At 26.4% G+C, this 13,016-nt stretch overlaps 4 protein-coding genes across 4 annotated transcripts; 2 read left to right on the top strand and 2 right to left on the bottom strand.

The window, feature by feature from the left end:
• Positions 1–1,223: 1,223 nt before the first annotated feature.
• PmUG01_05029000 (GTP-binding protein, putative) lies at positions 1,224–2,999 on the bottom strand (the record flags this gene model as incomplete). The annotated part of the gene is made up of 1 exon (XM_029003496.1): positions 1,224–2,999. One exon carries the CDS (start codon positions 2,997–2,999, stop codon positions 1,224–1,226), a length of 1,776 nt encoding a protein of 591 aa, XP_028860436.1.
• Positions 3,000–4,887: 1,888 nt separating this feature from the next.
• PmUG01_05029100 (conserved Plasmodium protein, unknown function) lies at positions 4,888–6,075 on the top strand (the record flags this gene model as incomplete). Its single annotated transcript, XM_029003497.1, has 2 exons — positions 4,888–4,974; positions 5,359–6,075. 2 exons carry the CDS (start codon positions 4,888–4,890, stop codon positions 6,073–6,075), a joined length of 804 nt encoding a protein of 267 aa, XP_028860437.1.
• A 1,683-nt stretch (positions 6,076–7,758) lies between these two features.
• Positions 7,759–10,712, top strand: PmUG01_05029200 (RNA-binding protein, putative; the record flags this gene model as incomplete). The annotated part of the gene is made up of 8 exons (XM_029003498.1): positions 7,759–7,960; positions 8,340–8,450; positions 8,604–8,692; positions 8,895–9,029; positions 9,256–9,343; positions 9,651–9,760; positions 9,900–9,973; positions 10,502–10,712. The coding sequence occupies 8 exons, from the start codon at positions 7,759–7,761 to the stop codon at positions 10,710–10,712; spliced, it is 1,020 nt and encodes a 339-aa protein (XP_028860438.1).
• A 594-nt stretch (positions 10,713–11,306) lies between these two features.
• Positions 11,307–12,651, bottom strand: PmUG01_05029300 (conserved Plasmodium protein, unknown function; the record flags this gene model as incomplete). Its single annotated transcript, XM_029003499.1, has 2 exons — positions 11,307–12,244; positions 12,582–12,651. Coding segments are annotated over 2 exons (1,008 nt in total), but the record flags the coding sequence as incomplete, so codon positions are not given.
• Between the last annotated feature and the right edge of the window lie 365 nt (positions 12,652–13,016).

Consider the following 13,016-nt stretch of genomic DNA (forward strand, 5'->3'; position numbering starts at 1 on the left):
TTGCACTAAAGTGAAAATGTACATGTATGGCTGATAATGCACCTTCAAAACGGTCCAAAAAGCTAAAGAAGGTAAGAGGTGATGAGAAGTGCAAAGAAGTAAGGAGTAATAGAAAGAAGTCCAGAAAAGCGAAGAAACGTAGTTCTTCTATTTAAATGCACTTAGACCCCCCTCCCCTAAAGAGCGCAAAGAAATATACTAATGAAGGTAAAACTTCCTATTACTGAAAAGAGATAAAGCGATAATTTCTCTAAAAGGCAGTTTTTTTTTTTAAGCAAAATATTTCTATATTGTAAAAATATTGCACTTAATTGGGAAAATGGATGCAATACACATTAAAAAAAGTTGAAATTGAATAGAATATAACAGAAGTGAATAGAGTGGAAGTGAATGGAGTAGAAGTGAATGGAGTAGAAGTGAATGGAGTAGAAGTGAATGGAGTAGAAGTGAATGGAGTAGAAGTGAATGGAGTAGAAGTGAATAGCATAAACGGGAGAAGAAATTGTAATATAGCTTCAAACTGTAACAAAATATGTAAAAACAGAAGAGCTTAAAATGAATGATTTTACATGGTATTAAAAAGAAACACGTGAAATGTAAAATGTTTTGCGTAAATGGTAGAGGATAAATGTCAAATGAAAAATCATGGAGGTACAAAAGGGTCATATATAAAAAAAAAAAAAAAAATGCACTTTTTTAAAAGTGCATTATTAAATAGGTTTAAATAAATTGTAAATCCAAATAATAACGAGAATTCTCTACAAACGCTAGAGTGCTTTTAACTGTTCAAAATTATAGAAGCACCATATATTGTTAAGAGTAACAAAGTGGAATTAAAAATCATCACGCAAGACATGAAGCATATCGTAAGCCAAAAAAAAAAAAAAAATTAACGTTAATTGTGTTTTACTTCTACCGTATTTACATAAGTTTTTTTTATTTTATTTATTTAATTTATTTAATATATTTAATTTATTTTTTGTTTTTATTTATTTATTTTTTTTTTTTTTTTCGCCTGTTCACTCTCTTCCCCCATTTTGAAACTTACACCGAGCAGTAGATGCTATACATAGCAGTCGTCCACCCTTCTTATGTTCTACTTCCTTTTACAACAATTTCTTTTAATTTATCTTTTATGATGAATATTTGTTTATTTTTCATAAAATGGACAAATAGTAATATCCCCTTTCTTGCAAACGTTTCTCTCTTAAAAATAAATCGCTTCATTCCATTGTATGCTTGCTCAAAAAATTGTTCAGTTTGAGTGTTATTTCATTAATTTTATCCTTCAGGGGTAGTAAAGAATCTTTGTTCATTGCAGAGACAAAGAGAGCATTTTCCTTTATATCTTTTGGTATATCGACCTGATCAAAGTTTATTAGATCCGATTTTGTTATGACATCAATCCATGGTCTAAAAGGAAATAATCCTCTTAAATAGTATCGAATATCAATTTGTGATTTCAAAGAAGAGAATTTATGATCATCTTTTTTTAAAGGATCAAAAACATATATAACTCCTGAAGGTATATTTTTTAAAGAAGAAAGAGATAATTTTTCCATAATATTTCTTTTGTCTTCTGATCGATTTATTAAACCTGGTAAGTCCATAATTTGTGTTGTCAATATATCACTTTCATTTGTAAATGAATAATGGCCTAAATTGAATTCTTTAGTAGTGAAATTATAATCAGCTATCCGTGATTTAGAATTAGTAATAGAATTAAGAATACTACTTTTTCCTACATTAGTACAACCTATAATTGATATAGCAGGTTGTGTTATATCTATATATTTTATTTTTCTTATTTTTTTTATATACGAATTATATAAATCTAACCATTTCCTACCTGACTGTAAAATAATATTAAGATCTACTATAGCTTCATTTAACTTTTTAAAAATTTCTCTACATGTTTTTAAATATTTCAGCTGACCAGCATATGTTTTTCCTGTTATTGTAATTAATTTTCTAATATCTAAAATATTATTTAAAACATCACTTAACGAATTTGTTACTTCTCCATCTTTATATAATATCGTTACTGCATTTTCATATAAACTATACTGAAAAGGGTGTAAAAATTTTTTTATATTTTTATGTAAATTATAAATATTATTTAAAGGCCTCGATAAAAGTTTTGTATATAAATCAACTTTAATACAACATTCTTTACATATCCTTTTTTTCATATGTTTTTCTTTATTTATATTATTATAAATACTCGTTAATTCTAATTTTATTTTATCTTTTTTAGTTCCTTTTTTTTTTCTTTTCGTATTGGACAAATCATCATAAGGTTCACAATTTACACTCTTCTTATCAACATTCTTAATTAAATATAAATTCCCTTTTTCTATAAACTTCAGATATAATAACGCGTCTTTAATAACCTTTAAGTTGTCCTTAAATTTAGGAAGTTTTTGAAAAATATTCCCTATATATTTTCTCACTTCAATTTTTTTTTCCTTTTCTTTAAATATACTGCTGTAGTCATATATATTTTCGAACTTCATTTTCTGTATCCTATTCGGGTCATCCTTGACTAGTAGACTGTTGTTTCTCATATTTGCAGCATCACTACTCGCTTCTATAGAGGGGCCTGTTTCGTCCTCATCTGTTCCTGCTACTACTTCTATTTCTTCCGCTTTTCCTACATTTTCTTCCTCCTTATGTGTTAAGTTACCTTTATCCAAATTTAAATGTTTATATATATGTGAGAACCCATAAAATTTTACACTTTTTTTTTTTTTTTTTTCCTCCTCTTGGCCTTTTTCACTTGTCTGCTCATTATTTTCCTTATTCGTCATATACACAACCCTGTTACATTTTTTACGTACATTTTTACTTTTTTGAAAATTCAAAATTTTGAAGATAACATTCTTTTTTTGTATATATAAAAAAACATTGTCCTTACTTGAGTGACTGTTTTTCAAAAAACACAAAACTATAATGTAATACACATTTGCTAGTAGTAGAACTTTAAACATAAATCTCATTTTACTTTTTCTCTTTACTCTTTTCCTTCTAATTATAGTTTCTCTACGTTATCATCAGCGTGTGTGTATTTTCTATCATTACGTATCTTTGCATTTGCCTACGCTAATCTTTGTTCCCCCGCTTTCATGGCTATGTCTTTGCGCATATATAATATGGGCGTTGTATTTGCTGTATCTACATACACATATATACATATACGTATATATATATACATATATATACCTACATACATATGTACCTTCTACCCATACGTATGTTTTAATAAGGAAAAAGCGCTTTGCATTATGGTCTTAAAAATTAACTCTGCGTCTTTTTGAATTACCCATTTTATTTATTTATTTGTTTATTTATTTATTTATTTATTTTTTATTTTTTTTTTTTCCCTCTGCCTTATTCTTTTTATTTTATTATGTATTTCAACATTGATAAGAAATTTAAAAACATCTGAAAAAGCACAAAGCGGTCATTTGAGACTCGAATTAAATAATATATGAGAAAATTCATTCATCCAGATTTTTGCCCATTAAAATAATCAAAAAAGTACAACGAACATACGTATGTACGAACGTATGTACGAACGTATGTATGTATGTATTACCGTTTGTATGAACGTATGTACGAACGTATGTATGTATGTGTTACCGTTTGTATGAACGTATATACGAACGTACGTTAGTATTTTTTTCCCCCTAAGTATGTTTCATCTACATTTCTTCGTTTGTTGTAATTGAGTAATTTCATATGTTTTATTCTTTCTTTGGTTAATGTATCATATATTTATGCGTTCGTATTTACGTGTTAAATTTGTATTGCAATTTTTTTTTTTTTCTTTCTTTTTGTTTTTTTTAATAAAATGTATTAATGTGAACACAAAATTAAAAGATTAATTTTACATTTACTGAATAGTTTGGGGTTTGTTTTTCTGTTTGTGTGCTTAACTTTTTTTTTTCTTTTATTTTTTTCATTTTTGTTCGTCAGTCCTTTTATTTGTTTATGTTTTACTCGTTTATATTTTATTTGTTTGTGCTTCATTCGTTTATGTTTTATTCGTATGTGCTTCATTCGTTTATGTTTTATTCGTTTATGCTTCTATTCGTTTAATCCTTTATTAGTTTACTATTTTATTCATTCACAATTTTATTCGTTCAATATTTTATTCGTTTAATATTTTATTCTTTGATCCTTTTATTCTTTCCTTTTTTTTTTTTTTTTTTTTAATGTTTCTATCCTTTAAGGTACAATTGTGTGAAAATCAAATTTTGTATTTTTAGACCTCAAATAATATAATCATAATATATTTAAAACGAAAAAATAAAAAAAAAAATAAAAACAAAAGCGAAAATAAAAGGAAAAATAAAAACAAAAGCCAAAAATAAAAGGAAAAACAAAAACAATAACGAAAACAAGCGCAAAAACAAACAAAACCAGAAAAAAAAAAGGAAAAATATGAACTTCAACAGTACACACTTTTAAAGGTTTATTTATCGCATATTATTACAAGACGTTTTCGTTCATTGTTCATTTTTCCCAATTCAAACAAAAATTTTGATAGTCCCTCTTTTCCAAAGTTTTCTGTCCATCCGTCCGTCCGTCCTTACTTTTTTTTTTTTTTTTTTTTATAAATAATCCCGCAATATTTTGAAAGCCGCAAAAGAAAAAAGAAAAAAAAAAGGAATTCTTCAAATTATATATATGTATATATATACTCGGGTGTATGTATATATGTGCTTGTATTTATAAGCGTGTGTATTTATAAGCGTGTGTATTTATAAGCGTGTGTATTTATAAGCGTGTGTATATATAAGCGTGTGTATGTATAAGCGCGTATATGTATAAGCGCGTATATGTATAAGCGCGTATATGTATATATATATAAGGAAAAATAATATGGGCAACACAGTTCCGTATAGCTGCTACGAGAGATGGGGAAAGAGGACGCCAGATGGTCCCCTCATTAATTATGATCCCCAGATAGTAAGTAAAGAATAGTGCTGAAAAATAATGCTAGGGAAGCAATAACACTGGGTAGTTATAAGCCTCCTCTTTTTGTGTTGTTAATTCATGCGTGATAGTTTATTCTGCAGCTAGCTCGTTCAATTATTTGTTCTTTTGTTTGTTCGTTTATTTGTTCGTTTATTTGTGCATTTATTTGTTCGTTTATTTGTATATTTATTTGTTCGTTTATTTGTATATTTATTTGTTCGTTTATTTGTGCATTTATTTGTTTATTTTATTTGTGCATTTATTTGTTTATTTTATTTGTGCATTTATTTGTTTATTTTATTTGTGCATTTATTTGTTTATTTTATTTGTGCATTTATTTGCTTATTTTATTTTTCCCCCCCCCTCCGTTCTCAGACGAATAATGGCCCTTTGGCCAACCTGCTAGAAAATTTCAACTATGACTTAAATGAAGAAACGCACTACGCTGGTGCGAAAAAGGACAACGACGGAGCTAATGAAGGATGGTACAAAAATGAGAATAATAATAGTTATAGTAATAATAGTTATCATAATAAAAGTAATTACAATAATAATACAAACCTATATGGAAATAATAAAGATAGTAGTAACAATAATAATATAAATCCAAAAGTCATCCGGAATGCAAGGAGAAGACCTACATATTCTCCTACCGCTAGAAAAATAAACATCGAAACAGAAGATGAAGAGGATGATGACAAATTATCTACTGATAAGTCTGATGAAAATATATCAGCTAAAGATATAAAAGACGAAAAAATAAAACAATATAGAAAAACTTTAACTAAAATTATAAAAATAAAAACTGCAATATTTCATGAAACAGTTAAAGTCACTTGTTCGAAAGATGGGAAAATGCTCGAATGGTATAAAGGAAAAGCAGATGAAGATGGGAGAAAAAAACCTATTGGATCATTTCCTTTAAACAAAATAACATCCATTAGAACAAAAGTAGACAATCTCAAGTCTTTAGAAATAGCTGTAAGTAGTGTTAATATAAGCACTTATTTATTTTTCTTCAAAACAAGGGAAGAAAGGGAGAGTTGGCAAAACGACTTGGAATCGTTTAGAAAAATTATGAGTATGAAATAAACCAAAATGGATATATTATAGCCGCAAATACATCTTTCAGTATCTTGTATATATAGTATAATAATAAAAAACACGAAATGATGTAATAAACGTGCTCCATGCCATAAAAATCAAGTTAGTGCTGATAAGAAGCCCATTCGTTTTAAGGTAATTCCGACTTGCTGATTTTCATTTTTTAGGTCATATTTTACGTCATTTTTCACATTATTTTTTTTTTTTTATTTTTAAATTCATGTTTTTTACATCATTTTTTGTGTCATTTTATACATTATTCTTTACGTCATTTTTTCTACTTCATTTTTTTTACTTCATTTTTTTTACTTCATTTTTTTTACTTCATTTTTTTTTACCTCCTTTTTTACCTCCTTTTATACCTCCTTTTTTACGTCATTTTTTACGTCATTTTTTTTACCTAATTTATTTATTTTTTCCTTTTTTATAATACTTTAAAAAGAAAAATTTGAAGGCGTACACTTTTACTCCGTCTTCCTTATAAGTATTGCATTTGCACCTCAATTTTTTTTTTTTTTTTAAAAGTCCAATTTTTTTAGCTTCTAAACCTTTTTCTAATAGGCGCTATATTATGCTATTGTGTATTATGTGGATGCATGTGTATATATATATATATATATATGTTTGTGTACGTGCACTTTTTCTTTTTTTTTTTTTTTTTACGTTGCTATCTCTTCCTTTTCTCAATATTTATGTATAGGTCGTAAAAAAAAAAAAATTAATAATAAAACAATTTTATTTAAATTACATTTTATTTTATTCCATGTGCATATTCTCTAGAACTTAATTCTTTTTTTATAAATTACTAACAAGATAAAGAGAGAACTAAAAAAATAAATAAATAAAACATAAAATAGTAATAAAAATATTTTTACATATATGTATTATATATAGGATAACCTAGTATTTTTTTTTTTTTTTTTATATTTTCTCTTGAAAAGGCGTACAAGTACTCGTACATCTTGTCTAATTTTATCTCCTACCAATAAGTATGTCCTTTTTTTTTTTACTTTTGCACACTTTTTATTTTATTTCTCATGGGTAATTGTTTAGTATTTAAATGTTTTACATCTTGAATATTAGAATTATATAGAAAAATAAAAAAAAAAAGGACGAAAAAAAGGAAATAAAAAGGGAAGAAAAAAAAGTAGAAAGATAGGAATAAAAATAGGAATAAAAATAGGAATAAAAATAAGAATAAAAATAGGAATAAAAATAGGAATAAAAATAGGAAAAAAAACAAAAAAAAAAAAAAAAAAAAAAAAGAGCAAAAAAGAAAAAGGAATCTTCTAAAAATAATTTAAAAAAAAAAAAAAATTGTAACAAAAAAAAAAAACAGATATTGTACGAAAATAAATTTATTGTAACAAATAAATTTTAGTAAAATAGAAGTTACTAAAATTATTATAATTTTTAGTGAAATAAACACTAATAAAACTATTAATATCTTAACGTATACTTATACCCAAAATAAATTCTTACAAACCCGATTCATCCCTTATACACATGTACGATTTAAACCTGTGATATGCATATAGAAAATAAGTTTGTATCAAGTTACCCTCACATGTACATATGTATATATATATATATATATATATATATATATATATATATAAATTCTATACCTTTTGAAGAAGAAAAAAATAAAAGAAAAAAAATTTGAGAAAAATGACATGTCATGATATCATGAATGAGTCAAGTGATGTAGATGTACCCTCGAAAACGAAGGCATCTAAAAATGAAGAAGAAGAAGAAGAAAAAAAAAAAAGAAAAAAGATAGACAGCATCATCCAAAAAAATGAGTGTGATGCTAATTATGAACAAAAAGAAAAAAGGGAAAGGAGTTTATCTAGTGAATCTTATAGACCAGGTTAGACCAATAGAGGGATGGAGTAAGTATTCATGTTTTTACATATCTATACATGTATAAACACACATGTACTCAAAATATATATATACATATATATGCATACATAAGTATATTGCAGTATAGAATGAAAATTCTAAGTGATTGATTTACCATGTGCTGAGCACCATTTCATTGAAATAAAAAACATACAGTGCACACCTTATTCTTTTATATTGAAGCTTCAATAACGTATTGATACGCTCTATAATTTTATTTGGCAATTGCTTATTTCCATTGTCTCTCTACAAATGTATTGATAATTTATTTACTTTTCTATTTTTCGAATGTATATACCCTTCTTAATGAAAAAAGTACTCATTTTTTTTTTTTTTTTTTTTAGAAAAAAAGAAGCTATGTTGTTGTCATGAAAATAATGTTTCAAAATGCTCTAACAAAACTGAAAAGGGAAACACAACTCCGAAGAATAAGAATGCAGATACGCTAAGTACTGGTAGTGTGATAATATATTTATCTTTCTGTACTAGACCTTATGCAGTAGTACACATTATGTATACATACATACATACATACATTCACGCATACTTACATACGTATATACGATATCACACGTACCTCTATGCACGTGCTCATACAGCTTCCACAGGAATTAACGAATTTGCAATTAACTCAAAAAACATAAATGAGCCCTTTAAATTTTTTATCGGTGGTATTCCACAAAACATCACAAACAAAGTAATGAAAGAAGACATAATTCTTGTTTAGAAAACTTGTGTGTCCTTCTCCTTCCTCTATTTGTATTATGATGTTTTGTACCCCACACATACACACAAAAACAAACACGCACTTATTAATTTATTCTTATTTATTTATTAATATATATAAATATATTTTTTTTTTTTTTTTTTTGCTACTTCTACCTCTTACACTTTAAAAGTACATATCAGAATATTTCGAAAAATATGGGCCAGTGCAAAATGTAGTTATAGCGCAAGACCATGAAACAAAAAGAAACAGGGGATTTGCGTTTGTTACAATGTCATCTCAAATAAATAAAGATAGAATCTTAATAGTATATAAAAATATAGAATAGCTAATCAAATAAACAGACACATTTCCTAACATTATTATAATTTAAAATTTCTTTTATCATATTTTTTTATTTATTTTTTTATTTATTTTTTTATTTATTTTTTTATTTATTTTTTTATTAATTTTTTTATTTATTTTGTTATTTATTTTTTTATTTATTTTGTTATTTATTTTTTTGTTCATTTTTTCGTTTATTTTTTTTTCAGGATTCTCATGAACTAAACGGAAAAAGAGTAGATGTTCGTGAGGAGCATAATACTACCCCCTCCGACATTCAAAGAAAAATATTCGTAGGTGGACTAAACTATTACTGGACTAAAGATACACTGGAAAGGCATAAATTATTTAAAAAAAAAAAAAAAATTCCCCAATTTCATAAGAGAATGTTCTATCACTACATATTTAAATATGCGTATGTGCGTGGGTATAGACACATATATGTATGTACGTATATGTATGTATGTACATATATGTATGTATGTACATATATGTACGTGTATGTATGTACACGTATGTACTTACCTGTATGTGCACATGTTTTTATTTTTTTTATACTGGTTATTGTTCAGTTACTTCTCATCTTTTGGGGACATTGATGTAGTTCAAATTGTGGTTGATTCGTCTGGTAGATCTCGATGTTTTGGATTTGTAGTTTTCGCTAATGAATCATCAGTAGCCAAAGTTTTGAAACACAAAAGACACAAAATATATGTAAATGAAAAAGCAACAAGAAGCAGAGAAACGAAGAAACAGTGTACACGCATATGTGTGTGTATGTATATATACGTCTTTATGTTTACGTGCACGTATTAAGAAACGCTTTAACCGATTGATCCTTCTTCTTTCGTAGGATAAAATGGTCGAAGTTAGAAAAGCGGAGCCAAAGAAACCCAAAATGGCTATGAAACGGCAAAACAATAAAAGGCATAAAAATAAGATTCATTTTTACATAAACCACATATACCCCTCATGTGTCTCTATGCATGTCGTTCCATATTCATATATACATATATATATATATGTACTTATACATTGCATGTGTACATATATACTTATGCATTACATGTGTACATATATACTTATGCATTACATATGTACATATATACTTATACATTGCATGTGTACATATATACTTATGCATTACATGTGTACATATATACTTATGCATTACATATGTACATATATACTTATGCATTACATGTGTACATATATACTTATGCATTACATGTGTACATATATACTTATGCATTACATATGCACATATATACTTATGCATTACATGTGTACATATATACTTATGCATTACATGTGTACATATATACTTATGCATTATATGTGTACATATATACTTATGCATTACATGTGTACATATATACTTATGCATTACATATGTACATATATACCTGCACCGCAAAGTGAACATATTTATGTCTATTTTTTAATCCTATTCAGCCATTCGAAGTATTCTCATCTTCCCCCTTTTATGACCCGATTCCCATGCAATAAAGAGACCATGGCACAGTGGGCTAATTTTATGTACAGTACATGTGGAGTACCCTTTTTATTTAATCAAAGATTTCAAAACGTTCCTGACTTTTATTCCAATTATAATTATTATCCGAATGCGGTGGAAAATATGCAGCCACCAGAATATAACAACTAATTTTAGCATGCTTTTTTTTTTTTTTTTTACCGCAAATTGTGATGCTACTTTAACGTAATATTTTTACATGTTTCTCTATTTTTTTTTTTTTTTGCAGTTTTCCCTATTTTTTCTTACAACTTTCTATATTCTTTTTTTCTACATTTTTCTCTATTTTTTTTCTACATTTTTCTCTATTTTTTTTCTACATTTTTCTCCATTTTTTTTCTACATTTTTCTCTATTTTTTTTCTACATTTTTCTTTATATTATTTCACGTTTTTCCTTATTATTTTTACACATTTTTAGCTCTATTTTTTTTTCTTCTTTTACGCAAAAAATTGCTCTCTTTAACATATTGTTCGTGATACATTGTTCTTTATAAGGTATTAGCCATATCTTAAAGATTGAAGTAAATAATAAAAAAGATAAAGTACAAAATTTTCTTATTAAAAAAAAGAAAAGAAAAGAAAACTGAAGAAAAATAAAGATAGATAAAAAAAAAAAATTGCGCATAAAGTACGCAAAAACAGTTGATATGTACATATAAAACACAAATTAACAATCACCTCTTAAATTTTAATTTAAAAAAAAAAGAAGTATAAAACAATAATTTTCATTTAACACAAAAAAATTGCTTTATGTTCTTTTTACTACTGTCCGGGTGCTCAGAAACCCCTTTGTTGCTACTGGAATTTCCTATGTTTTCCTCTTCTTTGCTAAGATCTTTTTTTTTTGTTTTGCTATTGCATTGAAGATCATTTTTTCGCTTACTATGTTTTATTTTTAATTTTGAAAAACATAAAAAAAAATTTGCTCTTCTTTTCTTACATGTTGTGGGTTTAACACTACTTGAATTGTTAGAATAATCATGTTTATGTGGTCCACCAATTATCATAGATTCATTTTTATTATTATCATTATAATTGTCATTATCTTTATCATCACCACCATTATGATTACAATTATCTTTAGTATGTTTGTCTACATTATTATCATTACCACCTCCAATATCATCCATGATAATACTATGACTACAACTCCTGCTAATCCCTTGCATTAATGAGTTTTCTCCTATCTTATAATTTATATCATCCACTTTTGAATTTTTATTGCTAATAGTGGAATTATCTCGTGTGATATAATCTTTTTTGGAAATATCGCTTGACTTTTTTTGATAAAAAAACCTGCTTTTTGCAGATCCAAATTTATTTTTCAAAAGGAAAACATTACTCAATTGATTTTTGTAATTTTCGCTTACCTTATTTATATTTGTATCCTTTTTATTTGTAGTAGTACCTTTATATTTAGTTAGGATTAATACCTTATTTCTTTCATCGCTATTTGGTTTATTTCTAAAAGATGAAGAAGCAAATTTGGACGTAGAACTTTTTTGAAATAATTTTTTATTCAACGTTTCAGCTATGTATGCATTTGATATACTAAATTTATTTCCCTTCTCACTAGGTTCATCCTTTTGTTCTTCAAAATTGAAATCTACATTTTTTCTTTCAGAATTGTCATTTTTCTTGTAATTCATCAGTTCGGCTATTTCTAAATTGAAGAAAAGGAACAGAATAAAGTGAACACAGCGGGATAGAAATAAAAAGAACAGAATAAAATGGAACAGCGTAGCACAGCATAAAGCAGCGTGATACAGAATAAGATAAAACAAGGCTATTTTTCGTCTAAGTAACTCTTCCACCATATCCCTCTTTATAGGAATGGCTTTTTCTTTATAAATGTGTATATACACGTACATGTACATTATTTTAAGCAAAAAAAAAAAAAAAAAAAAGGAAAATAGGGGCATGAAAATAAATTTACTCAAACGCTCTGCTTAGCAAATGTTTGCTTTTTTTTTTTTTTTTTTTTTTTTTCTCCCTTTTACTTAATTGTTTTTCCCTTATCGAGGAGTGAACTTTCTTATTCTCTGTAATTTTTTTCTTGTCACCAAATTCTAAAAAATTGTTAAAATAAATTTTTTAAAAAAAAAGGTCTATTCAATGAAAAAGAGTAATGTTACTAGAGTAAAAAGATGTCTAAAACTACTACCAATATATGTAATATATAAATTTTGTAAAAGATTAGGGAATATGATGAGACCATTTGCTTAATTAACATATGGAAAGAATTAAACTGAATAATAAGAAGGGCTTAGATAAAGTATTGGCAAGAATAATGTACAAATTAATGTTATAATGTTTAATATACCGAAATTAGGTAACATTTTTGGGTACAACTTATGAAAATTTGTTTTTAATATTGTAAGGTTTTTACTATATTTGGGTTGTGTACTCACAATTACTCATTTGTTAATGTTATA

The sequence above is a fragment of the Plasmodium malariae genome (genome assembly GCF_900090045.1).
Source record: "Plasmodium malariae genome assembly, chromosome: 5".
In the NCBI taxonomy this organism is placed as follows: domain Eukaryota; phylum Apicomplexa; class Aconoidasida; order Haemosporida; family Plasmodiidae; genus Plasmodium; species Plasmodium malariae.